The sequence below is a fragment of the Eleginops maclovinus genome, chromosome 10, assembly GCF_036324505.1.
Source record: "Eleginops maclovinus isolate JMC-PN-2008 ecotype Puerto Natales chromosome 10, JC_Emac_rtc_rv5, whole genome shotgun sequence".
In the NCBI taxonomy this organism is placed as follows: domain Eukaryota; kingdom Metazoa; phylum Chordata; class Actinopteri; order Perciformes; family Eleginopidae; genus Eleginops; species Eleginops maclovinus.
The window spans coordinates 9,418,937-9,446,708 of NC_086358.1; the positions used below are offsets into that span (position 1 = coordinate 9,418,937).

At 40.1% G+C, this 27,772-nt stretch overlaps 1 protein-coding gene across 4 annotated transcripts; it reads right to left on the minus strand.

Annotated features, from left to right (window-relative positions):
• Positions 1-1,843: 1,843 nt before the first annotated feature.
• LOC134870948 (SH3 and cysteine-rich domain-containing protein 2-like) lies at positions 1,844-26,956 on the minus strand. 4 transcript variants are annotated; one of them, XR_010166621.1, is made up of 13 exons: positions 26,589-26,956; positions 16,331-16,694; positions 14,901-14,995; positions 9,632-9,716; positions 9,338-9,450; positions 9,163-9,229; positions 7,921-7,976; positions 7,656-7,744; positions 5,223-5,274; positions 4,041-4,178; positions 3,302-3,793; positions 3,081-3,141; positions 1,844-2,049 (listed from the first exon to the last, which is right to left on the minus strand). XR_010166621.1 is itself a non-coding variant. In XM_063893491.1 (11 exons), the coding sequence occupies exons 1-11, from the start codon at positions 26,676-26,678 to the stop codon at positions 3,695-3,697; spliced, it is 1,248 nt and encodes a 415-aa protein (XP_063749561.1). In that variant the 5' UTR covers positions 26,679-26,956; the 3' UTR covers positions 2,321-3,694. The 4 variants fall into 4 exon arrangements, 1 of the variants encoding a protein (XP_063749561.1); XR_010166620.1 differs by having other exon boundaries at positions 3,081-3,793; XR_010166619.1 differs by lacking the exon at positions 1,844-2,049 and having other exon boundaries at positions 2,321-3,141.
• Positions 26,957-27,772: the final 816 nt, after the last annotated feature.

The following is a 27,772-nucleotide window of genomic DNA, read 5'->3' on the forward strand; positions in this document are numbered from 1 at the left end:
AGAAATAAGAGTGAAAATGATTTGCTAAGCCTTACATTCTCTGAGTATCGCTGCCGTGTGAGCCACATAAAGAGAATTTGAAAGAAGGATTTCAACCTCCTCTGCTAATTGTCATGAAAGAGAGAGAGTGCTCAGTTGTACAGTAAGTGGGGAGCAACATGCCATCTTGGGCACCAAAGTCAGCAATTTATTGAAATATAAGAGAGGCTTGATGTACTGCCAGCTGCACACATATCTGTCTCTCTCTCTACAGAGACAAAAATCACATTTGATCCAAGTGGATAACAGAACTGGGTCATGATTTGAGAAATGTTCCTCACACCACAGCAGGGACACACACATACACACAGAGACACACATGCACGCTTTGCCAGCTTAGTCTATAGCCTGCCAGCAGTTCTTCCGTTGCCAATTAATTTTTATTGGGAGTTAATCATATTATTTATGGTCATTAAGAACAAGAAGTTATCCGAGGCTCAGCACTGTCAGTTTGCTGGAAAGATTCGAGTGTATCTCTGTGGCCGTGAAGGGGGACATTTTCTTTTGGATGTATTAGCTTATGAATTTAGGTGTGAAATTACGCATTAAATATGAGGTTAAAGTGCAGATATTCAGCTTGGGGATGAAAACATACATTATCTTCTTTATAGTGTTTGTTGTCATACTAACGGCTGTGTGGATGTCAATGTTAATGTACCACTATGACCCACTCTTGAAAACCTCTTGGATGAACTGCAGTGAAAACTGGCTATGACTTCCGTTTTCACCTCAGGATTTATTTTCAGTAACTCTAAATACTTTGGACTTTAACCATCATGTCAAAATTGTTTCCCGAGACTTTGGAGTATCACCAAATCCTGCACATCTAGTGACATCACCATCAGCCTCGGATTCATGTTGTGCTAACTAGCAAATGTGAGCATGCTTTATTCAGATAGTGAAACATTAAATCTGCTAAACATCAGCATGTTAACAATTTCATCGTGATCATTTTACCATGCTAACGTTAGCATTGCACTCAAAGCACAAATGTGGCTAATTACAGCTTCACATTTCTGTTAGCATGATTGTAGACTTAGTTTTTCTAGAACATTGTACAGTTATATTCAGATAATGTTGTTGTGGTATTGTCCATTCAACAATTGCTCTGTCAGAGGTAATATCCTTTTTTTAAAGGATTGTTAAAAGTGTGTCCTTCACCGTGAGGTCGCTGTCTTGCCTTCAAGAATCTGATTAAACACAGTGAAATATGACGCCCAATCCTCCTGTCATTCATCACTTCAGCTCAGGAGTGTGTTTGAAATCATTACTAATGAATGTCATGGTCGCCATCTGATTAGTGTCCATAGGCGACTGCACAGAACAAACTTTGTCCACATTAGGGATGGACAGAATTACTGAGTCAAGGAATGGAGTATTTTTATATGGTGGCTTTTCTACTTTTACTTGAGACCAGTAAATCCTTTTAATACTCCTTCCACCAATAGCTTAACAGTCATTCCAGCATTTACGGGGTAATATAAATCAGAATTACTATACTGTAATTTGAACCTTAAAGCAGGTTTTGGCATAAAAAGTTTCCTAATTTACATGATTTTAAGAGCTGAAATGACTTATTCTCTTCTTATCTTGCAACAAAGAACACAATATTCTTTAACCTGGATTTAGAATAGTAGCCAGCAATAAGGGCTGCCTTTTTCGTGCCCCCAAATCCTCTCTTCACACTTCTCTGCCTTTTCGACAGAGTGATACAAAGCACCCAACTGAGGACAACGTTTGAATTATCCCTTAAATAAAAGAGCACACACTGACAGTTCATCTGACTTTATTGAGATATGTGAGGATCAAAAAGCAGCTAGCCATGCAAAGAACTAGCCTGGTAGTGTGCATTGAGGTGAGAAAGGTAAATCACCCTGGGTAATATATGGATCCTGAGCCACCCTTGGTTCTAGCCGGTAAGGTAATGTCCAGGAGTAGCATGGTGCAGGCCGATCCAAGGATGGACACTTTGTAAAAGCTGGAGTCCAAATTCAAATCTTGGCAAAAGCTCTGGAATATACAGACACATGTGTGGCTACGCTGGAGTACAAAATAAAGTGAGTGACTAGAACTGTTGTGCATAGTATTTGAACAGATTTGTGCTGACAGGGCTGGGTGTTAATTGAGCAAAGAGATGCATACATAGTTAAGTGGGATACAATAAATAATGATCTCCTGTTGTTTATAACTGTGAGGTTAATGCCCTTAGCTGGATAGCTGCAAACCTCTTTATCAGAGCGCTATTCAGAATGATTATATATTCAGTATCTTCATAAGGATATTTACAAATACTGTCATCTTTATTTACAGTTATTGCCGCAGTCAAGGCAGTTCGTCACTGTCTTGTGGTTTATAATGAAACAGCAATAAATCAAGTGATGCGTGGTGATGTTTTGCTGTCTCTCACCTTAAATAACAGACACAATAACAGTCCCTCAGAATAATGCAAAGTAAGCATGTGTGCTGGGAGAAACATAAGCCATTCTTGGAAAATTCAGCCTTTTTTAACAGTTTGGGACATGGCTACTGTGAGACAGAACGTTTGAAAAGGCTTCATTACCCTCTTTCTTTTTAAAAAATAACACTAAGTTTGGTTTTTCATCCATCATCCTGAATGACCTTTTTGCTCTGCTCTTCCATGCAAGTAAAACATCAGACAGTAAAGACAGCACACCATTGTCACGCTGTAGTACACAACCGGACAGCGAATATTACAGGACTTTACAAAAGAGATAAACAATGCTGACGATATCATGACAGGAACTCTTGTTTGATTTTAAAGTTACATGGGACAGTGTTAACTTAAAGAAATCAATGTGTGTTAGAGTGTGTGTAGAGAGTCATTGAAGTGCGTGTAAAAGCTCCCAGAGGTGCATGCAAGGCATTTGTCACATTGGAGCTGTGAAGAGCAAAAAAATGTACAGTAATCCAATCACTGGAGAGCAGTCTGAAATACGTGTGTGATATGTGACTTTCATGTGACCTAGATGTAGCAGAGAAGACTTTGTTTTTAAATGTTTTCCTAACACAAGATGTTTTACCTGAATCATTTTGTATTCGGAGCAGGAGGGACACACATCGTAAATCCAGCCTTGCTGCAGTCTGCACATACAAAACAGGATCGACGTGGTGAATCTACTTGACTGTTAAAGGTTTTTTTGAAACAACCAAAAAGTATTGCACCAGCCACTATAATAAACAGCTACGATCTTTCACAATCTCTTTTGTTTTTCTCTACACAAACAGTGAAATGGAGACTTACAAGGCTTGGACGCGCCTTGACATCATAGAAATGAGGTCCAATCGACGGGTGACCAATGGAAATGGCTAGTGAGGTAGCCAGACTTCCTACACACTGTCCTCTTCAACATGATGCTACATTTCTGTTGTGAGTGTGTATAAAACCACACAAAGTGAAGTTGTGCTACAAGAAAAGTAGCCCTCCCTCCCCGCCTCCTTTAAGTCTTAAAAGCTTCTGCAGTAAAAAAGCATAGTTGTGGGGTCTTCCTCACTTCAGCTGCTAATTTACGGCCACTTTTTGGAGGTGTTGGAGGTGGGTGGTTTGCGGTCAGTGAGGTGTTGGGTAAACACTCCTGAGTATTCCTCCGTCGTCATTGTGAACTTCTTTATCAAACTGAGGGTCAAGGAGAAGCCGTCATATTTCTAACAGATACTTCAGAGGGACGAGGCCTCTCTTCTTCCCGCTGCTCAGCCGGAGGAAACCGTCAATCTCCTCGTTCTTCCCCACACAGATCTGCAGAGGGAGGTGGGGATGGAGCAGGAGGGAGAGGAGGAGGAGGAGCAAGTCACATTCAGTATTGTGAGAGAGAGTTTGTGGACTGAGGCGAAAAAAGCAAGCTGCATTGGAAGCCATATCATGCTGTCCTCTATAATATCAGCATTTTTCTGCATGCATTTGCATACATTAAAAAAGGTATCCAGCATGTGTGTGTCTTTGTGTGTGTGTGTGTGTGTGTGTGAGAGGAAAGATGTGTGCTCACCTGGGCCTCTTTTACAGTCATCTGGCCTTTGTCTCTGTTGCCGTGGAAACCATCGGTGACCTTCCACACACGCTCACCAGGGCGGACCCGCTGCACAAAATTGGCCGGGAACAATCCCACCTTGTCTCTGCTTTTCCCCTGGTAAACACACCCCAACATGTACATAGTTAAACATAGATTTTTCAGTTAGTTTGTGGCTAAAATGGGAAAAAAAGGCATTTAATTGCCTGTTCTGCAATAATGCATGATGCCGACTACTGTCATAATAAGCTAATATAATTTGCTGCCTTGTTGACGAAAAGGAACTACAGTATTTCCATCGTGTGCTTGTTTAAGTCTCAACACAAACCCAACGCAGGCAGCTGCCACTGCGGTCCTCGATGTAGCATACGCTCTTTGAGGTTTTTCTCTGTTTACTTGGCCGTTTGCCTACATTTGCATAGCATTTATATCATAGTAACACAATGGAATTTAAATTAGGCAACACAATAAGCTGAAATATACAAATATGAACAATGTTTTTATTCCCTAATTGGCAATGTCATTTCTAGAGCAAAAAGCATCTGCAGTTGTGGAGCCCTAATCCCCCTCTATTCTCTTCAGACACTCTGCCTGGCACATGAGTGTGCAGAGCCCCTGGGTGCTTAGTAAGCTGTTTCGCTCATGTCCAGATGTTGGTTCGTCCACATTCAGCAAAGGCATGTTTACGTTAGGAGGGGATGTTTTTACTGTAATTTAATGGCTTTGCAGTGTTTATCACTTTCAACAATATATTATACAATATTACATACAATATGTGTGGTATAATAGTACATTTTAATCTGACATTTTAAATCTATTTGATTGAAATATTGTACTAAATGTTCCTGTTGTTTGACTTATGTAAAGAACTGACTGTCCTGATGCAGTTGAAGGTTAAGATCTCCAGCTGCGTCATTAAACACTGATGGCAATCTTCCTCTTTTCCTCTTAATAAAGACAAGATCTGCTAACACCCACACCTGCTGTCCTTTAATCAGTCAGATCTTCAGCACTCTGATCAGTTCTGCTCTGAATATAGGAACTTCAAATGATAGTGTGACCAGTTTAAGTCCATATGTGTGTGTTACTTTAATATGTATTTACAGGCAATCTGGAGATTTAGAACGTTACGGTTTTATTAAGATTTTTTGCGCAGCCTACCTTCCACCAGTCCTCGTTGGAGTCATCTGTGACTTGAACTCTGTCGCCAGGCCTGGAGGAACAAACATGGTCAAATAAAGGGTCAATGAGAAGATTTATATACGTACATACAGTGGGGCAAAAAAGTATTTAGTCAGCCACCAATTGTGCAAGTTCTCCCATTTAAAAAGATGAGAGAGGCCTGTAATTTTCATCATAGGTACACTTCAACTATGAGAGACAGAATGAGAAAAAAAATCCAGGAAATCACATTGTAGGATTTTTAATGAATTAATTGTTAAATTCCTCGGTAAAATAAGTATTTGGTCACCTACAAACAAGCAAGATTTCTGGCTCTCACAGACCTGTAACTTCTTATTTAAGAGGCTCCTCTGTCCTCCACTCGTTACCTGTATTAATGGCACCTTTTTGAACTCGTTATCAGTATAAAAGACACCTGTCCACAACCTCAAACAGTCATACTCCAAACTCCACTATGGCCAAGACCAAAGAGCTGTCAAAGGAGACCAGAGACAAAATTGTAGACCTGCACCAGGCTGGGAAAACTGAATCTGCAATAGGTAAGCAGCTTGGTGTGAAGAAATCAACTGTGGGAGCAATTATTAGAAAATGGAAGACATATAAGACCACTGCTAATCTCCCTCGATCTAGGGCTCCACGCAAGATCTCACCGCGTGGGGTCAAAATGATCACAAGAACGGTGAGCAAAAATCCCAGAACCACACGGGGGGACCTAGTGAATGACCTGCAGAGAGCTGGGACCAAAGTAACAGAGGCTACCATCAGTAACACACTACGCCGCCAGGGAATTAAATCCTGCAGTTCCAGACGTGTCCCCCTGCTTAAGCCAGTACATGTCCAGGCCCGTCTGAAGTTTGCTAGAGGGCATTTGGATGATCCAGAAGAGGATTGGGAGAATGTCATATGGTCAGATGAAACCAAAATAGAACTTTTTGGTAAAAACTCAACTCGTCGTGTTTGGAGGAGAACAAATGCAGAGTTGCATCCAAAGAACACCATACCTACTGTGAAGCATGGGGGTGGAAACATCATGCTTTGGGGCTGTTTTTCTGCAAAGGGACCAGGACGACTGATCCGTGTAAAGGAAAGAATGAATGGGGCCATGTATCGTGAGATTTTGAGTGAAAACCTCCTTCCATCAGCAAGGGCACTGAAGATGAAGCGTGGCTGGGTCTTTCAGCATGACCATGATCCCAAACACACCGCCAGGGCAACGAAGGAGTGGCTTCGTAAGAAGCATTTCAAGGTCCTGGAGTGGCCTAGCCAGTCTCCAGATCTCAACCCCATAGAAAATCTTTGGAGGGAGTTGAAAGTCCGTGTTGCCCAGCGACAGCCCCAAAACATCACTGCTTTAGAGGAGATCTGCATGGAGGAATGGGCCAAAATACCAGCAACAGTGTGTGAAAACCTTGTGAAGACTTACAGAAAACGTTTGACCTCTGTCATTGCCAACAAAGGGTATATAACAAAGTATTGAGATGAACTTTTGTTATTGACCAAATACTTATTTTCCACAATAATTTGAAAATAAATTCATTAAAAATCCTACAATGTGATTTTCTGGATTTTTTTTTCTCATTCTGTCTCTCATAGTTGAGGTATACCTATGATGAAAATTACAGACCTCTCTCATCTTTTTAAATGGGAGAACTTGCACAATTGGTGGCTGACTAAATACTTTTTTGCCCCACTGTATATATATATATATATATAAGCATTTCTCACAGCATTTTGTTTTCATGCTGATGTCTATGGGTAAAATAGGAAGCTTCGTCCAGCAAACACTTGCTCATCATAAAGAAAGTAAACAGAAGAAAACAGCTAGCTTCCTATCAAGTGTACAGACTTGAGAGGTGACCATCCTTGACAGTAAAGCAAATATTTCCCCCAAATAATTGTTGACAAAGAAACAGGTTTACAGATAAATAAGTGAATAAGTAAGTAAAATATGACACATATTGACACACTAATGATGTCACTAAATACCTGTATGACAACTTTTTCATAATTAATGTGAAGTACTGTAAATGCCACCATGCCATTGGTAATTTCAATGGAAACTCGACTGCTCTGCGATGTAACAGTATCTCCTTTGTGCTGTCTTTCTGCACAGACGCATCCTCCAGATTAGTGGTGGGTGTCACCACACACTCAGCAGTTCTCTGCACCTACTAACATACAAAGACTATTCTTTTTTTTTTTTCATGTAACACACTCAACGCAGCTGTTTGTCCTTCCCGTCCTCCCAGCACACTCCCCCCTCCCGATCCAAACTCTGCAACCCCCCTCTGATCCTCCCGCCGAGGAGCCAGATGGCGTGTGAATGTCAGCAAAATGATGACCAGGTACACAGTTCCTCCTCTCTCTTCTCATTTACACAATCTGTACAGTATGCAAAGAAATGTGACTGACTGTAGCTCCAAGTCGTTCTTCTCCTGAGGCAGGAACTTGTAGAGAGCCACATATGTGTGGATGGAGTGCACCTCCACTTTCTTAGGAGTCTGAATGGACGGAGGAATATTGAGAGATAGACAGAGAGGAACAATATTATTAGTTTGCTTTCTCATGTGGGAGTCTGACTTTAAGTGAAATGTAGGGAGAGTTTGAAGGGAGTTGACAGAGTGCAATTTGACCAAGAAAAATGGGCAGGAAGAGGAGAAGAGTGCTGACTACACACCTTCAGGCTGACTCTGTCTTCTGAATCAGCCTTCTCACTTTCAGGAGGGGTGAGCACTGGAGAGACAGAGAGAGAAAAGAGAAAAAGAAGGAAAGACAATATGCATGAAATAAGGAAAGGTCATATGTAGACAGAGAAAGAGTACAGGTGCAAGAGAAAGAAAAAAGTGTGAGGGATACACAGAGAGGTCACTTAGCGACAAACAGATGGAAGACAGAAATCAAGGTCATGTACTGCAAAGTGGCAGCAGTACAAACAGAGATGATCCCTTCTCCTGGGACTAAAGACAGAGAGGTTAAAGAGTGTGGAGAGAACACACACACACCTCCTCTGTACCTACTATATCTCTCACATTTAGTCCCAGTAGTGTCACATTGTGGAGAGGATCTCACCATATGTACTTTATAATAAATAAAAAGTATCCTCTAAAAGGATTCCTGTGAATGGACTGATACTCAGACTCAGCACTGAACTGTTTAAAAGATTGATGAACCAATCTGTTTAGAGTTCAACTGTTGGGGAAATGCCTACCTTTCTTGCTTCAAGTTAAATGAGAAGCTCGCTTCCACTGCCAAATTTCTAAGGTAAACATAAATTAAAAGCCAGCATGTGGTTAGCTTAGTTTAGCATGTAGCCTTGAAACTTGCGCATCTCTGTGCAAAAGTAACAAAACCTACCCCTACAGTTTCCCATTATATCTTGTTTGTTTACAAATTATTAAATGAGATATAATGTTTTAATTATAGTGAGATTCAATTTAATGACCTGTGTACTGCACATCAACAATCCAGTTTTTTTTTTGTAAAGCTAAGCTAACTGGCCGCTGCTAGAAGCTTTGTTTAAAGTAAACATAAAAGTGGAAGGAATCATTTCATGTACCTCTCGGAAATAAGAGCAAACAAGCCCATTTTGAAAATGTGAACCTTTTCCTACAGAGCCTTTCAGTATTTATACTGAGCTACAGGGTGTTGAGTTTAAGGGGTTTTGTTTACATTAACGTACTATGTTTGCATTGACTTACAACAGTCGTTGTGTTTCCGTTAGCTAAATATGAACCATTAATGGGAATGGGTCCTCTGAAGTCAGCCATTTTGCTCTACTTGTTTCTAGAGTATCCCAGAACAGGCAAACTAATTTTGAGAAACCATTGATGTTCACATTTGAAAAAGAGACACACACTGGTCACGAAAGCTGCCAAGACATTTATCAGTTACAAATTCAAAAGCAAATAACTTGACTCACTTCCTGGGATGTGCTCCTCTTCAGCGATCGGCTGGTTTTCTAGATTGTCTTGCAGTTCCTTTTCCTCCTAGCATAAGGAAGAGAAATGAAGTCAGCAAAGTCAGCAATATTCCTGTATGATTAATGTCTACATGAATTTATATAAATGACATGGAATTTATGTCTGTTATTATACCTCGTCACAGGGCGACTCTGAGATACTGCTGAAGCTGGAGCGGCTCAACTGAGCCAGCGACGTCCCATAGCGCAGCGCCTCATACACAGGGTCAACACTGCTATTATCTGCCTCTACACACAGACACAGGGACACACATGTGCAGTTTTATGGCAGACAGTATAAACGGACACACACACATGGACATCTCATGTCAGGTATAGAGGACCGAAGGCCACAGACACAGTGATTAGTCACTCTGAGATTTTGGTTGTTTGATGCTGTGAGAAATCATCCAGGGTTTCCATCACTCACCCTGAGCAGCGGGAGCCTCTCTGACCACTCCCAGCGTGTCCGCGGTTATCAGAGGGGAGCTAAAGTTTCTCTTGAAGGCTCCTGACTGAGAAGCCGGCGGAGACACAGAGACGAAGGAGGGGGAGGACAGGGGAAGGAGAAATGTTACTTGAGGCAGAAAAAGACAAAGGGCAGATCAGGGTAATATTTGCTGTAAGACAATACCTGTGCGGTTTGATCTGGAAGGCATGGGCCTACAGTTTGTGAGATAAAAGCTCTTTGTGTTCTATCAGTATTTCAGTTCATCTGAAATCTCATACAAATGACTTTGATAAAGATATTTTGAGTCCAACATACTTTCATTAAGGACAAATAACTACTTTACTTGACTTGGATTTAATTATATGCATTACATTTTACATTTACCTTTGTACTGCTCCTGGTCTACATTTCAGAGGCAGAGTTTTTACTCCACAATATTGAGCTGACAGCTGTTGTTACAATTAACTGTGACTACTGGATGCTTCAAGTTACTCTGCCATTTGACAATAAATTTAAACTATTATAACCAAGCACAAACCTAAAAGTCTAATCCAAATGCTCAAAAACACATGTACTTTGCAACTGATTTGCAACAGAGTTAGGCAGGGAAGAGCTAGAACAACACATGTCTCTGTACATATGTTCAACGGACAGACAACGCTTTTAAGATAATCCAGCTACAATTATTCTATGCTAGAATATGATTTAAATACAGTGAAGGTTAGGACGGTAAATCTGCCTTTTAAGCTTTTGAAACCAATACATCTGCTTAAAGCTGAGACCCGGTCTCCATTTTAAGCGCAATGTCCCTCATTTTTACTGCGAATGCCCAGCCTGCCATTGACAGTAAATTCTGAAATGTTGCCAACTGTAGTAGTTTGATGTCTAAAGTGTAATTTTTACACCAGTTTGTGTTTTATTCTTCAGTTTATGGACTGTAGGAGGAAGAGGGTGATTTATGATGCAAATAAACTGTAAGATAATAACCTTTTCATCTTGAAACTTGAATGGTGGATCTGCGAATGTGATCTATGAGCATTTTATTGCCGACTAATGGTGGCAATAATACACTCACCATTAGCTTTAACGTGCAGCTTCAGGAGAAATATCCCCGAACACGTCTTTACGGTTAATGGAGTATGACAAAACTTTTTTTTCCTCTCTGCCTTCAAGCTATCCATCCATGTTCTGGGTATTAGGGCACCACAGAGATCTGTCTTTGTCAAATTGTAGATCTGGAGAAAAACAACTTTGCTATGCGATTGTTTCTTTATATAGCAAGAAAAATATGTTTAGCCGCAGAACATGACTCATCAGTCTGAAAGATAAAAGTCCTGTTTTCGACAGAGGCTGTGATGAATCGGTCCTGTGTTCCCGAAATAGAAGAGCTTTTTAAAGAAGGTATCTCTGCTTTTAATCTCTGCATCTTTTATCATTGGTTGTATAGAACGCGGTACATGCTGGGAATAACATGTCATCAGAAAAATGCTACATGTATTCAGGGTTTATCTCTTCTGGCCTGTGGTATCAGGTCATATTGCTCAATGTTGAATAAGGAAAGGAAGTAGATGAGGTTTGGAACATTTTGTATGAGGGTGTGTGAAAGTTTCTGAAAGACAAAATAAAGGAATATATTTATAGAAGAAAAGAAAGCAAGCAAAATGAGTGCCATGACGATCCGACAGCTGTTGTGAGTGTAGAGCTTCTGAAAAGCACAAAAGTCGTCTAGAAGTGAAACATAGCTCTAAGGTTTGGAGGGAGTGTGATGGCTGTTCAGGAGTGACAGACAAGAATTTGCCCAGAATCTCTCCTTTATCTCCCTTCACACACAACTCAAACATCACCTCTACTTTGAAAGACTGCACGAATCTCAGTGCTAAAACATTACTCAACAGTGTGATGCTTCAATTCTAATATATTCATATTTTGGTCTTTACATATTCAAATTAACCAACATACTGTATCTGATGTAGAGTTAATATGATATACAGCACATTCTAGGGCTGAAACAGAGGGGTTTATGGCATGCTATAATGCATGATCTGTTTGGTATTTCGAGGCAAACACTTCAGAGACATGTTTTGTATATATCCTGGACATATATAAAAGAGTATAGTAGGTTACTTTTAAAGTAAAACTGCACACGATAATGTTTTCATCATTGATTAATCTGCTAATTATTTTCTCAATTCATCGATTATCATTTGTTTTTCTTAAAATAAAAAATACTCCATTGACAGTGATATGAACTAGAAAAAAAGGCAGCAGTTGGTATCACATAAATAATAGCCAACTTTCCTGTCAATTGACCAACAGTTGCAACTCAAATCACTTGGAAATATTTATATAATGACCCCAGTTTTCATCTGTTTGTCAAGAAGTCTATTCCAGGAAACAGAAATACAAACAAAAATACAATTAAAAAAAGAATAAACCATAGACAACACAACAGCAAAACAATCTTGAAACATCCTATAGTACCACTACCATTCCACTACAGATCAACATATTAGAAATGATGACTGTGGAGCATGACTGGACAGTTATAGAGAAATGAGAAGCTGGAATGTCCCTCTTTGTTCAGTTCTTGTAATTTCGGATGAAATGGGTACGAGTGTAAATCTTTCCTGCAGAAGCAATTATTTTGTGCAGCGCTCAGCAGGCCCTTTTCCTTAATCAAAGGGTAATACATCTTTAAGTCTAATTAACATTGATTAGCGAAATGTTGTCGGGAATCCAAAGTCATTTTCAGCTGCTTGGATCTGGAGGTATTTTAAAGCAATCAGTCATATACGGGTGCACTCAGCAAACGGGTAACGAGAGAGTCAGAGGAACAGCAGTCATTGATTTCCCTTTTATATTTTTAACTTCCACCCTTCACATACTTATTTTTTGCCAGTTATTTCACATTAGTTTTTGTTTTGATGGTTTGCTGTGAATTACTAGAGGTGGAAGGAACTTGGTTTTAGGTAAAATACCTGCATTTAAACTGTACCCAAATGTAGGAACATGGTCTATTTTGTTGCCCATTGATATTACAAAATATTGAGCGCTCCAGTAGCTCAGCTGGCAGGGCAAGCCCAAAGCAAAGGATATAATAAAACATTTCTGCCTTATCTATTCATTCACCTGCAGTATTCTAATGATACATTTAAGCTGAGGCTCATTTTAGCACTTGTATATGTAGATCTCTTAGTCTAGTGGGATTATTTTAACCTGTAATCTAAACAAATCAACTTCTTATCGAACATTTTCTAGAAATGAGTGTGAATACATTATTATGCTAAATTCATGGGGTTACTTATATTCAATCAAGGCTCTTGAAGACAAAAATGTGTTTGTGAGATGGAGACGTTTGCAGTTTGAGCCATATGTAAAAGGTTATCTAAACACAGTAGTATAAATGTAGTGAAGTGAAGAAAGAGAAGAAAGAGAGCCCAAAATAAAATAAAGTTAGTTGAAATATAAATAGCCAAAAAGTGTACTTCAGTGCAGTCCTTAAATTAGTGTACTTACTAACTTTCCACAACTGCTAGTTAACCCACACAGCAATGATACAGTATTTACTACGTATAATGCTCCTCTCGGCTCTCTCTTCTGCCTGCAGCAAATACGCAGCTCTGGCCTCAAGTCATCCCAAGGGTCTGACTGTATCAAACACAGGAATTACATTGTTGTCAAAGAAAATGCCAAAAGCATTTCCTTTATTTCGGTTTCATTAAAATATGTATGATAAACTTCATAAATGAATAAAAATCACCTGAGCAATTACAGCACTTGAGATACAATATACTGTTGGGGAAATTTTAGAAGCATCTTTTAGCGCACAAAAGCTTTGGATGACACACTTTGGTTGAGAGTCAGTGGCTCCTGAACCTAGAGGTATGTCGATGTTTGAGAAGGAGCCTCGACCTCCATGCAGTTTCAGTGAAAGGCCTAATCCTTGCTTTGATGAGTGTGCAGTGATGGAAAAGGACACCACCGAAGGCTTGGCGAGAGCCTTCCGTGTCATATCCTCCAGGGATTGTGTGTGCCTCAAACACACTGAATTTCACACTGAATTAGCCAGACCAGCTGGTACAGAGAGATATTGATTTTCCAACTGTGTTGTGAAAATCTTGAAACCTTGAAACCTTGAGGGGAGGAAGGAAATGTTGCAACTAGACAAGAGAGGAGAGAGGAAGAGAGCGTTGCGTGAGGAGAGCAGCACATGCAGGAGGACGGACAAAAAGGCTGAGTGACAAAATGTTGGGACCTGGCCACAGACCCTTCATCAGTGTCGTCCTGCTCTGCTTTAGCTTTTCTTAGACACGAGATAAGTGATCCGAGCGCTACCTGTTCACACATTTCACAGCAAGTTAGTCTACCTGGCAAAGCCATGGTCAACCCACGTTCCATTTATAACCTATGGCTTTCAGATCACATCCATATCCAGTACATTTGACAAACAAATACACCAAATATAAAAATGTCTTGAACTATTTAAAAAAACATTTTTGACCATGGTCAGTCAGGTTTGGGAGGAGAGCTGCAGCAAGCAAATGTGCAAAGCAAAAAGGAAGCATTGAATTTAATATTACTATTCCTGCAAAGCCACCCTGAACACTGATTATGCGTGTTGTGGTCATATTAGAGCTTTATCTTTAAGGGAGCTAGTGTTCCCTTTGAAAAGTCATGGAGGGTTCACGAATAGAAATCTCCGATCATAAACCATGATTATTAACTCCCCACAAGGATGCTAACTTTTGGTTTGGCTTGTTTATTCAGGTGGTCAGCAGGACTAAGAAATCTACCCAGTGACACATGAAAACACAAAAAAGTACCATTTTCATTTTGGAGCACATCCGAATCGTTGCAGATACAACAATTATTTTTCATGGCAAAATTTGGCGGAGGTCTGCACTCTCAGTTAAGTGTGATGCATTTGAGGTTAATCATTATGAACTCTTTAATGTAGTAGATGACTTAATAATATCATTTTGATTACACATATTTCCGTGCTGTCTCAATAACCAGGTAGCAGATCCAGCTACTTAATGGTTATTTTCGCCTCTCAAAGATTCACACCCCTGTTCACACTCGAAGACCACATATCTCTGGGTGTCATATCGCTGCCAGACAAGAGCTAGAAACTTTGAAATATATACATTTTTTTGTGGGCAGTAAAGTGTTACAGTAGCTTCATAAAAGGTGAATAGTTTGTGGTAGTGAGGTTAAAGTAAGTCAGTCTGGGATGTGGTGTTCTTACCTTTCCATTACAGGGCTGCTGGGAGAGCTCCGACGAGCACCAGAGGTGGGTCGCCAGCTTGCATGCTCGACAGCGCAACCCCTGTTTGGAGTTACCTGCATGGACATCAGAAAACTCCTTTTAACACCTCTTGGTAGACTGAACACAGCTGTCAATATTTCTATTACCAGCAACACATTAAGGATACCACAAACAGCAATGACAGGTGCAGAGAGTGTGATGGAAATGGAGGAGTGAAGGTGAGCATTCTGTGGTTTGTGAAGGTCTTCTCTTCTTTTAGGAGTTTGAGACATTTAAAAATACTTTTCTTACCAAGTTTATTTTAGCAAGAAAATTGAAGTGTCAGATTTGTTCCTCACATGTGAAACCCACACTGTGAGTATTAAATAAACTGCTGTACAAACATCAGTATTGACATCCACGCCACTTGTTGTATATTCTTTTTACCTGTGTACTGGCCGGTATTTGACCAGGTCAAGAATGTTAAATACACACTATTTAATAATCACTGATTTTATTAAACAGTCTCAGCTAAAGATTATGAAAATGTAATGATCTCATTGCGACTGATCAATGTGCTTTCAGGTACGTTCAAAAGGCCTAACAGTTTTGTCAGTAAGCAACCCATAGGGGTTATAAGAGCAGTTGCAGTACATTATAAAAGTAAAAAGAAGAAGTATGCGATTAAACATAAAGGTATACTGCTGAGAAACGTCAGCACACCAATTGTAAAAAAAAAGCAGATACAACTCCCATGGGAGCCACAAAAGACAAGATTGGACTTCCACACTTGCAGTCAATCATTTTTACTGGGACGTTTTTTTGCTGAAGAAATAGACCCCTTGCCAACGATCCGCAGTAAGATTTGTGGATTCCTGAGTTACAATCTTTAATCATTTGAGCACCACAAACAGAACGTGTGTCATTATTTCTGGATGAAGTGGCAGAATGCCCAGTGTTCAAACCTCAGCAAATAAACCAAATAAACACCTTCAAAGCCGATGTTACACTCAGCCTATTTTTAACCGATATCTTTGCACATTTTTAAGAAAGCGCCTTGAATCAGACAGGTTTAACTGAATTCTGGTTAGAAATACAGCCGCGAAATTAAGAGACCACTTCAGCATTATCATTTTCTCTTATTTTATTATTTATAGCTATGTCTTTGAGTTAAATGATTCCTTTTTTTTATTGTCTTCCATAAAATACTGACAATTTTTCCCTGTGTTGAAATTCAATAAACACTGGAATGGCTGCCATACATGTAGAGATAAAAATGTAAGAACAATTTGGAGTGGTCTCTTAATTTTTTTCCTGGAGCTGCATGATAAATATGCTTGCCTCCACCTTATGTCTAAGCATTCAAAAGTATACACAATCAACCTAACTCTGCATTTTTAAAGACCTTGTGTCCAGAACCACTGACCTACCTTGGATCATATGTTTGCATCCCTGGCAGCTGGTGGGCCTGCGGAAGACGTGTTCCTGGAAACAGTGGGTTTTGACCGGCTGCACCGGAGACTTTAGCTGGTTTTTGGAGGGCATAGACAGTGAGGGGCTCATGGAAGGTGAGCGGGACGACAATGAGAGGTTGGGACTTGCGGACGGGGAATGGGACGGAGAGCGCTCATAGGCCAGAGGGGACTCGGAGATGGGGGGAGGACACGGCAGGGCTGTAGGTGAAGTGATGAGGGCTGAGGCAGGGCGGGATTCGCCGTTCCGCTGGAAAAAGTTGTCCATACTCTTGCTACGCATTACTGACTTGAAGGAGAGGGAGCGCTTCAACCGTTGCAACTGAAAGACAAACAAGATAAAGGTAAACATGAAGGATATGTCAATAACAACCAGTTACAAGATATATGTTGTTGGGTTTAGAGGCAATAAATGATTAACCTCCTGCTCCAAACATAGCGCTGTTTACTAAAAGGATCATAATACAAGGGGGTCCGGTCAGGGTCTTAGAGTTGTAAGCTCTTCACCTGGACTCAGCCCACTCCGACGTGGGCTCCCTTGCAAACAGTTTTATTAAATTTCAAAGTTGTACAACATGATCACGTATTATCTGGTGTGAGTAGGTGCAGGGATGTGAGTAGAGATGATTCTTTGTCCTTATCTTCACAAATACAAGATACAAAATAGAGGAAGCAGAACTGGCTCAAACCAGTTCTGAAGGTTCACCCTGTGTGTCTTATGCAGACTACATGGGTATTGTTCTATAGCTAGTGGGAAACTACCGGCAGTTGGTTAATACAGTAATGGAGAATAAATGCATGAACAATAATATGGAAAACATAATAACATGACAGTCACACTGGACTACAAAGTAAATCAGTATTTACACAATGATTATATTCTTAATTTCCCTAAGTTAATGTGTGTTTCTGTTGCAGAGGAATAATGATATATTGATTGAAAAAAACACACCCACCGAACCTCATTTAGCCTGCAAAAAGTCTTTAAAACTACCTAAAACAGTCTACCACAATATGGACAGTTGTGTTTATTCCTCATGCAACACACGTACTATGAATGTGTTTTTGTTTATTGTTTCACTGCTTAGAATTGGGCTTGGCTCAGATCAATGAAAGCTTTGATGCGTTAATCAGAAATTGGCAACACTTGAATCAAAATGTGTTATTTATGTTTCCAGGCTTCTGTCATTCAACATGATTAAACCACACACACACACACACACACACACACACACACACACACACACACACACACACACACACACACACACACACACACACACACACACACACACACACACACACACACACACACACACACACACACACACACACACACACACACACACACACACACACACACACACACACACACACACACACACACACACACACACAGTGATGGTTTAATGTTAATGATAAATACTTGGCCAGGGGCTTTAAGTCCTAAAGTGATCATTGATGACCACTTGGACTCCATCTTTTCTTTTTAGAGTGACATTATATAAAGCAATAAGGGAAAGTTTAAAGCAGAAACAATAAAAGTGACAAAGGCAAGGAGGAAATTGTCCTGCTCGAGGCGATTGTGCAGTGTTTGAGAAATCAGTCTGTTAACAGTCTCTTAGCTCTACCCTCTGACTGTCCTTGCCCTGCCAGGCTGGCTTCTGCTCTTCCATCTTCAACCTTTTTCCCCTCTTCTTTCCTTGGATCACAGATTTGCCATCCCATGCGAATCCAGGCGAGTCAATACACCTTAAAATTCACGTTTGATTGGTTTTATTGAGCGGCCTGCACATTCGCGTTTAGTGCAGTCAGTGATGCGCGGCAAACACAGTGTTTATCTTTCACTCTGTCTGCCTCCATTCCCGCATGCTTGCCGTCCAGTGCTCTTGGCTACAATAACGAGGAATGGATAATGACAAACAATTATGGGGATTTAGTCGCGATTGGATCCAATATATTGAAATAGTAACCTCTGTGTTCTCATACATCAAGAAAATTGCCTAGGGAACGATGGCGAGGTATGTAATAGGTCTAAGAAAATCATCTCCTCAGTTTACACCAAGCTCATTAGCTCACTGTGTTAGCGACCGGGGTTATATACAGACTACTGATTCTAAATTAGATTAGCTCATAGATTGGTTTATTTTGTGGCATTAGTGGTGTAGCAAAAAGTCTGACATTTTTTCATCCACCTGATCAATAGCATCGAGCAGGTTCCTCTTTTTCTCCCTTAAGCTTCAGATTCACAGATGCCAATTAGTTTGAGTGATGAAAGAGTCTCGCTGTTGACCCATTAGCGAGTGCCTCTCGTAAATGTTTTCTACAGGGAGCTGAGTCCATGCTTTCCCTAATGGCCTTTTCTTGGCTCGACCGGTGGCCCATTCGGTAATGGATGTTCGCCTCTATTAGATTTTTTTAACTTGTCTGACTTTGTTAATCTTCTTTGTGGTGAAGGCCTGCCTTTGCTTCATTTCCAGGGGGAAAGAAAAACAATTTCTTTAGGCGCCAACAACGTACCACATGACCGATAATCAAAGCGTAATACACCTCCCTAAGCTTTCACACAGATTAAAGAAACTAGACTAATCTTTAGATAAGAGAATACAAACTGAATTAATGCCAAATATATTTTTTAATAGTTTTAAAGGGTTGACTAATCATGAAAATTGGACTTTCATATTGAGATTTGCTTCAGTATTCACAAAATTTAACTTGCATTCAAATCTATAGCAGTATTTCCACACAGTTGATTTCTATGCTAGTGACAGGGATTCCGGTTAAGAAATGGTGCCTAGTTGTCTGATTCCTTGTAATTGCATGCCTCTGTGACTATTGATTCATTGTATCAATACTTTCCATGTTTAAATTGTCAGGAGGTGGGCTAGTTAATGTTAGCTGTTAGCAGCCAGAAGGCAACACAGCCCTGCTAAGCTAAAAGCAGAGCTAACAGCCATTAGAACAAAAGTTACATGAATATATATTCAGTAAAAATGTGTAATGGGCAAAGATGAAGTTATGTGTTCAAATGTCATCTTGTGAAATGCAGTTTTTGGCAATAAAGTTGAATGAAAGATGTATGTGAAGTAAAGTTTCACAGTCAGGACCATGGCCAGCTCTTATTGTCTAGTTGCTCAATAGTTTGTATGAAAACCTTAGAGTAATTACAAGAACTACATAGGAAATCGGGCTCATTGTAATTGGGGAAGGCAGTATTTGCAAGAGCCTATGCCTTTTAACGGAATCTTGAATTAATCAATCCATAACACCAGAGTTTAACCTGAGGACTTTAAGCATTCAGGCAGCTCTATTGAGAGAAGGCACTAAACAAATCCACAGAACAGTGCCAGTCCTAATGCAACAAAATCATTATTCGGGAGCTGCCAAGCTTCTCAAATTGGGAGCTGCAGAGCATCACGACACGTCTATCCTTCATCGTTCCTCGTATTACTTATGTGTGGCTATTTGTTATAATCTTAATATATTCAGACTATGGTTATTATGTGTGATTGTATAGCATAATGTAGAGCAAAAGGCTTTCCTATATCCTATAGCATCTCCAGAAGATAAATCAGAAGCCAGGCTCTAATGAATGCTCATACAGTATATTTCTGCTCTGTAAAAGTCTATTTATGGATTACAGATCTAGAGACCGATCACACTCAACTACTGACGGTAATTAGCTCATCACAGTGCAAGTGGTGTACTACAGCAGATGGATGTTTGAGGATGAAGATGAAGCAAAGAGTAAAAGAAAAAGCATGAACACAGTCAGAGAATGCAAGGAAAAAATAGGAATAACATAAGGAAGATAAAAGGAACTTATGAGAGGATTTAGGGTGAAAAATACTACACCAGCACCACCAACGCCCCTTGTCTTTGAAAGCCCAATGCACCAGGGCCTTTCTCTCTCACCCCACTGACAGACAAATGGTACAGTGGAAACAGAGCAGACGTCTCAGCCTTGTTCTGCGGCCGTTTGAAAGTGAGCACAGAGCACAGGGATGTTTGGTGAAGGCTTCTATAAATAGGCTGTTGTGAGCAATGCCTGGAAAAATTAATGATTTAGAAGTGTGTGTGTGTGTGTGTGTGTGTGTGTGTGTGGGTGTGGGTGTGGGGGGGGAGTTGGGTGTTCACCCAAGATGCCTGTGACAGGCGAAAAGTCCTCCTGCTGCCACTACTATAACCCAATCCCAACTACCAGGCCTTTTTTTTTTTTTTACATCTCAGGGGTTGTGCAGTCAGACGATAGCTTTATAAAAAGCTAAGAGTTCTACATATAGACAAGTTTTTGAGTTTCACACTTATGTAATAATGTTTTGACTGTGGTTATGCTTTTAAGCACACACTGTACGGTCTCAGCTTATTGACTGCCATCTTCAGGAAAGACGATTAAACTTTCTTAACCTGAACACAATCTCCGTCTCTCATTTTAAACACGGTCTCCTGCCCTCACTAAGTGTGTAGGTGGACAGCTATGCAGCTAAATCAAACAATTATGAAACTTTGAAAACAGTTTCCAAAAACAACTTTGATGACTGATTACGGATCCAAAAAAAGCTGAAACGCCAAATGTAAAACTAATTTGAAAAGTAAAAATGGAACTGGCATCACATCTATCATCAGTGTAGAAAAACATTGAGTTTCCAAGTACGATTAAGAAAGTAAAAATGTAAATATTCTGCATTAGTAAGAGTAAAAAGAGTTAAGAGTAAAACCCTACTCCCCAATTTCTGCCAACTCAGCACATAACATGCCCAGTGTATTGTTTTATTTTCTCAGGACATCACTAGCTGCTCATGATATTAAAAGTATCTCTGAAAACACAGAAACCTGATTAACTTTGCCCGTATTCTTGCAGTGACCCGAGCTTTAAATTAAAGGAGACCTCATTAGGCATGGTTCCAGCTGCGTTCTGTACTGAAATGACCTTTTGTGCAACTGGAAAGTTGTAACGCTTCACTGCACAAGCTGCAATGCTGGGTATAGGGCTCGGAACAAACTGAAAACTTCCTATAACAGTGCAAAACAGCTCAGATATTTACTTTAGATGTAATGAAATTAACTTTGTATCTTAGTTTTAGGTTGCTTCATCAGATTAGTCACTATTCTCTTGATTTTTAGTGCGTTGATAAAATAAACTACTCTCATTTCAAATGTTTTTACTCAAGAGTTAAAGGCAATTATAACTCAGAGACTAAATAAAGATTTGCCAGATGTGAAGGGAAACTAAAATGAACCTTAAGGACCAGAGGTGTCTCTGGGATCTATTGTACTTCACGTGATATCACAGGTGAAATAAATGGTGTGAACCAATGTCAATTATTCCCTCTCATTGTCTAGGCTCTGTGTGTGGCTTCCTGATATCTGGCTGTGGTTTGAAGGGCTGTTTCAAAGTGATCTGTGAGCTTCTTTCTCGCAGAGACTTTGCCAGCTCACAGGCTGGCTGTCTGAGCGTGCAGCAAAAGAAGCTTCCATTTCCAAATCCAGCCGTTAAAAAAGGCTTACCCGCATAGAGAGCCTTTGCTGTAAACATTAGGTGACTGCCATGACGGCTCTTGGATTTTCAAACAATGGCAAAAGAACAACTCGGAGTCCTCGTAGCAATTTGGTTTCCCAAGAGGCTGTTTGGTCTCAGAACACACACAAAGATTATGTTTTGATCTCGAGTATGAAGCTTTAGAATTCTGACGTGTTGGTTATTGATGATATCTGATTTTGATTTGAGACACCCTAAACACCAAATACCATAAAGTAAGAAAAGTGAATGATATCCTGTTTTATGTACTATTTTAAATGCGAAGGTACTGAATATCAGTTTCAGTGTATAGGTGTGTTGCATAGTCCCACACCAAAGGACTAAAGAAGTAATCATTATATTTAGACCTTCTTTTACGACTTTTAGGTAGATTCAGTCATGATTATTCAGGACAAATGTAAAGGAGAAACTCAGACAAGATTTATTTAGTTCATAAACCACAGTGGAGAGAAAGTCAAGTCTATGTTCTGAAACTTTAATTGTCTAATGTTACTCTAGCCGCAGTATCTTACCATCAGTGCGGTCAAGAAGGGCTGACATTAAAGTTGCATCATAGTTGTTGAGCAACTCAAGCTTTGTATGATTATTTGTTGATGCATTAAAAAGTCTTGCAGCACTATATTTTTCCAGTCGATTATATTAAACAGCTTTTTCCTTTTACAAAACAACCTCTGAAGTCCAACCTCTCCAAATCTAAGGTCAGTACTAAAAAAAGGACTAAATAAAGACCGCACTTATTTCCTCCTGACTCTGCTCTTACCCCGACACTGCACGTGGGAATCTGCTGTTTCAGCAGCATTTCAGAACTCAATCAAGGGCAGTAATTCAATCATCATCAATCCAAGCAGTGCTGGGTCAACATTAGATACATCAGCTCAGCATTGACACTGTACTGTACAAAAAGTTGGTTTGCATTGAATGATAAAACAGTATTGATGTGCCATTATGTCTGTCTTTCCTAATATCAATCTCTTCCATTCTCCATCATTGTATCTCTTTCTGTAACCCTTTATCTGTTTTCTGTGCAGATTATAGTTGCTTCAAAGGTCTGCAGTACAAGTCAATCATTCTGGCTGGACTCGGGAGAGCCACAAACATATCATGGTCTGACAGAAGTGAGTGATGTATCCTCCTGCACACAGAGATACAGAGGAAACAAACATGAGGTATACGCAGTACATTCATGTCCTCTACACCGTAGGATAATAGGATGGCACAGACACATGCTAGAGCACATCAGAAAAACCCATTGAGGAAGTTCAGTTACCATTTGAGACAACAATTCAGAGGTTAAACGAGAATATCAAAGTCATGTTGAGTGTTAAATCACAAAAGATGTAAATGATTGCACTCGCCACTTTAGTCTTGTGTTACCCGTCAGACAATTGCTTACATAACGCTTCCTCTTTTGGTTGTAATCATTTGGTATTCTCTTCTTTCTTTTTTTGCCGTTCCATATTTCCTTTTCAAGCCTTTTTCCCCCAACAGGTGTACTTTCTCTTTCTCTCCATTTCTGTCATTCCTGTCATGACTTCTTGCTGGCTATCCTTTTCTTAAATCACCGTCATCCTCTCAAGCACATCATCAGCGAGGCGCCTAGAGCTATGGTGAAAAAGGACAACGTAGGAGAGCAAAGAGGAATCGGAGATGTTAATGGACAAAGACAAAAGGCGGTGAAGAGCAGGTGGAAAAATACAAGGTGTTGGGTTTCATTTAACTGGGCCACAGTCAATAATACAGAGAAATGGAATACATAAATGGAGGGAGAAATAAATAATAACTGAGAGAGACAAAAGGAGATGATAAGGAGAGCTCTGAGTGTGAAGGACAAAGTCAGAAGAAGACCAGTTCCATCATTTCATCTCATAAAAACGTCTTTGTGCCGGCTGAGAAAGCGATGTGTTAAGTGGAGGCCGCGCGGACCAGGGCACAGTTCCACTTTGCATTATAGGCATTTACACCCGCTGTCTGTTAAATTGAAGTTTATGAGGCAGAAGATTTTCAGCTAAGCTCTTATTTACTCCTCTAATGCTTCATTCTTTTGGAAAAAGTTATTTATAATGGCAAGACAGAAGATTGACCACAGTTAGCCGCGAGACATCCAAAAGTAACTACATTTGCCTACTGCGAACACGTTTCACCAAAAGTTACTGGTCTTGGCCCCAGAAAAATGTTTTGTCATTGATTGTGTGGATAATATAAACAAAAATGTATTGTGAAAAACAGGGAGACTGTGTCCTCTTTGGTTTTCCCGTTTTAAAATCTCATAATAAGCCAGCAGCCGGGTTAAAGTTAATGAAGTTAAACTCAAAGCAAGCAAAAACTGTACATCTACCATTTTCATAAATATAATTTAAGACACTACGGACAAAGAGTGGTATCAAATTCATCTAACTCTTGTCAAAGTGGATAGGCTGATTTTTCAAAACGTAAATGTATTCCTTTAACCATTGTTTTGTCTTTCGTAAGTCGTCATCTACTTTACCATGGCTACTGTAGTACCACTAGATGAAAAACACTTGAATGGCATGCGCTCCGAGTGATTAGAGAGGAATAATAATAGTTTCAGAGCCATCACCTTGCCCGTAGGTGTAGGGGGTGAATAACTATTCATTCTCTGTCACAGCATCTATTAGAAGCACTCTAGAAAGCTGGTAGGCCCACTTATCACTGTTATAAACACTCAGAGCCGAGGGACTGTCGGGGGACAGAGAGGGAGAGGAGAGTGAGAGATGAGGGAGAGGGAGCTGATGAAGAGATGAGAAAGACTGCAGAGAGAGGCGCTCGGAGGAACTGAGAGAGAGACAGTCAGGGAGGCAGAAGAGGGAGAGCAAAGGGTTTGAATAGTTGTGAAATAATACAGTAGGCTATAGAAGTGAGAATATGGAGAGTGGCAGAAAGAAGGGAAGCTCTAGAGATACCCTTAGGCAGAAAAGAGACCCTGTGGTTGTAACACACATTTAATCTTCCTTTCCCCCTTCATTCTTTTTTCTGAGGGATGTTGAGCGGTCACTGTTGCCAGCTTGGCAAGCACAGAGCTCCACGGCTGACGCAGTACGGAGGATTGTTTCCTCCCTGTTCTGTTTTGTCTGGACCACCATTTGTGTGAATTATGACCCAGCCCACAGCAAGACACAGCAAACATCTGCTAGCTGATAGGCTCGTAAATTCACGAAGCAACCCAGCGCCCGCCATCCATTGTGTGTGTCTGTATAGTCAAATAGAAACAACAAGGGGCCCGTCCTGCTAGGCTTGTAACAGGTCCCTGTGGTGATGACCAACAAAAGCCAACCATAATGGGATTTGTTGTTGGTGATTACTGCCGCAATTAAAGCACATTTTAACATTTAAAAAAAACAACACAAGTGCTGTAGGATATTTAGGTCAAGTCAGAACTGTAAGTGAGAATTTATTCTCCCACTTTGAAGTTCAGCTCCAGTTTTTGTCATTAAGATCAAACAGCAACAACAAGTCAAATACTTCCCCCAAAAGCTTCGGGAAAAACTGTGTTTGGTGGTTTGGGCTTGTTTGATCTAAAATGTGTTTAGGGGTATGCACTCCTGCTAACAGGATAAATGCATTAAGGTGGGTAATGCTTTCCTTCCTAAGTCAACATAAGAGGCTTTCATTTAACATACATTTACCTGAGCCAGGGAGGTTATGTTTGTTCGTCAATGATGTTAGTAATCTCCCTCGCAGGGGGGTTATGGCAGGGGTAATTCTTAGAGCAGGTATTAACTCTTTAAGAAGCCTATAGGCTAAGAAGTGAGGTGATTAACAATGCAATTTGACAAATAATTTAAAGCAGTCCTTAACTATGCAAGATAATCTTTATTCATTTATTTGAATTCCATGTGGGTAAATCAAAAAGGCTTGGTCCTTTCTCTGACCATACAGAAAGCAGATAGTCTTGTGATCCAACACAATGATTGAAATATGAACTCAGGATGCAAGACGGTTTCAGAGACTACTGAATTAATGTCTTTGAATCAAATCTGGTATTCAAGCAGAACAAATATTTAAAAGATGGGGATGATAGTGAAATTAATTGGCATCTATTCTGTCCATGCATCTGCAAACCTGGTTCTTGTAATGGTCCCCATTTCCAAGATAACGGATTCAGGGATACAAAAGGCACAGGCTCATAACTCTATACCTCCAACATTTACTGCATGTACAATATTATTGATGTCTTCCTTAAATCAAAAACCAAAAACTACCTCACAGCATAAACACTACTTGTAGTTATCTTACACACACACACACACACACACACACACACACACACACACACACACACACACACACACACACACACACACACACACACACACACACACACACACACACAATCTCTGCCCTCTGCTCACTTTGAGGTCAGGGTAGTTACAAGAATTAAAGCGGCTATTAAAGCGGCTTACAGTTGTTATGCAAGACATCCAACCACTCCAGAATTAGCCTTGCAAAACCGAAGACACCTTACTCAGTAATGCAGGAAACAATTTGGATTCAACACCAAAGCAAATCACTCCAAAATATACAAGAATATAAACGATTTCACGTGCTTTACTGATAGATTGAACTCGAGAAAACCTTGCATTAGTCTTAATAACCACATATATGTTTGGTATGCGTTAAATGAACGGAAACTGCAAAAGGGAACAGGTGTGTTGGTACCTTTGATTCTTGTTGGCTGGGTTCTCGAGCCTGTGTTCGGTGAAGGTCCCGGTTTTGTGGTTCATTCTCCTTTTCGCTGATTTCCGTCATGTCGTTTCCTTCAACAGCAAAACTGATAAGTCCACCGTGACAGAGGAATGGGGGGAAGTATTCACGCAGAGGTTTTAATACATCGCTGCAGTCGAGGTAGAGCCAGTTTAACTGTCAAGTCATCTTTCCCCGGTGCTGCAAGATATTCCGTTAAACAGGTGCGTCGTCTGACTGGTTTTAGACTGTCATTCAGAACAGAAAAGACCGATAAAGATGAATTCAGCGGGAGAAATTATCCAGTAGCCGCTGCCGGTGGGTTTTGTCCACAGCTTCTCATACACCGGTTTTCCTCCGCTCTACAACAACTTTGATTTCGCCGTGACGAGGAGCTCTGCTCGTCCTGATTGGTCGAGACGTCTCAAAATACGCCAGGGGTGACAGGTGGAGCGCGATCTGATTGGCTCAGGGAAATGTGTGGCATAAGATTGAATTCTACAGCTTTTAACTTGTGTACTACAGCTTTGTTGTTTACATCTTTACATTAATGTTTATAACAATAATATTCATGTTCATATTTTCCATAATCAAGATCAAACTCAATTTAAATGAAAAATTCACTGATGGAAATTATGAATTGTATGTTTGATTGATTATGATTGATTGTATGATGGCTATAACATCTGTCTAATGTAACTACATGCAGATTCAGATTAATACTACAAAATAATAAATGATGATGTTATGTTTTTTTTAATATTTAACATTAACTTATAGGTACTTTTACTAAGATTAAGAATCTGCATACTCCCTCTAATGCTCTCTGTGTCTTTACATACATCTAGTTTTCTTTTGATTTACTCATGGCAAGCAGGAAAACAATAGGACAAAGAACTCATGAATCCTCCTCTTGCTCTTATAAAAACAAAAAAAACCTTACAGGCTTGTCCTGTACCTACCCGCATAATCCTGAGGTTACAGTTCTTAAATTGTACTAGCGAAGGAAAAGCTATCTAAATCTATGATGAGTAGAGTAGTACACTAAAAGCTCTCCTGCTGCTTGTTGTAGCTTTCTTGCTAGTGCTGAAATGAATCTTAAAGTAGATAAAAGCACACTGTAAAACATAACTAGTTACCAATGTTGGTGTGTAACACTT

Excerpts from the sequence above, each read along its gene's own strand:
- LOC134870948 (XM_063893491.1), bottom strand. The coding sequence starts at position 26,678 with ATGACGGAAATCAGCGAAAAGGAGAATGAACCACAAAACCGGGACCTT. Across the intron at positions 9,717-14,900 it reads AGCAGCCCTGTAATGGAAAG|TCAGGAGCCTTCAAGAGAAA; the intron begins GTAAGAACACCA and ends CCGGCTTCTCAG. Across the intron at positions 9,451-9,631 it reads AGAGGCTCCCGCTGCTCAGG|AGGCAGATAATAGCAGTGTT; the intron begins GTGAGTGATGGA and ends GTCTGTGTGTAG.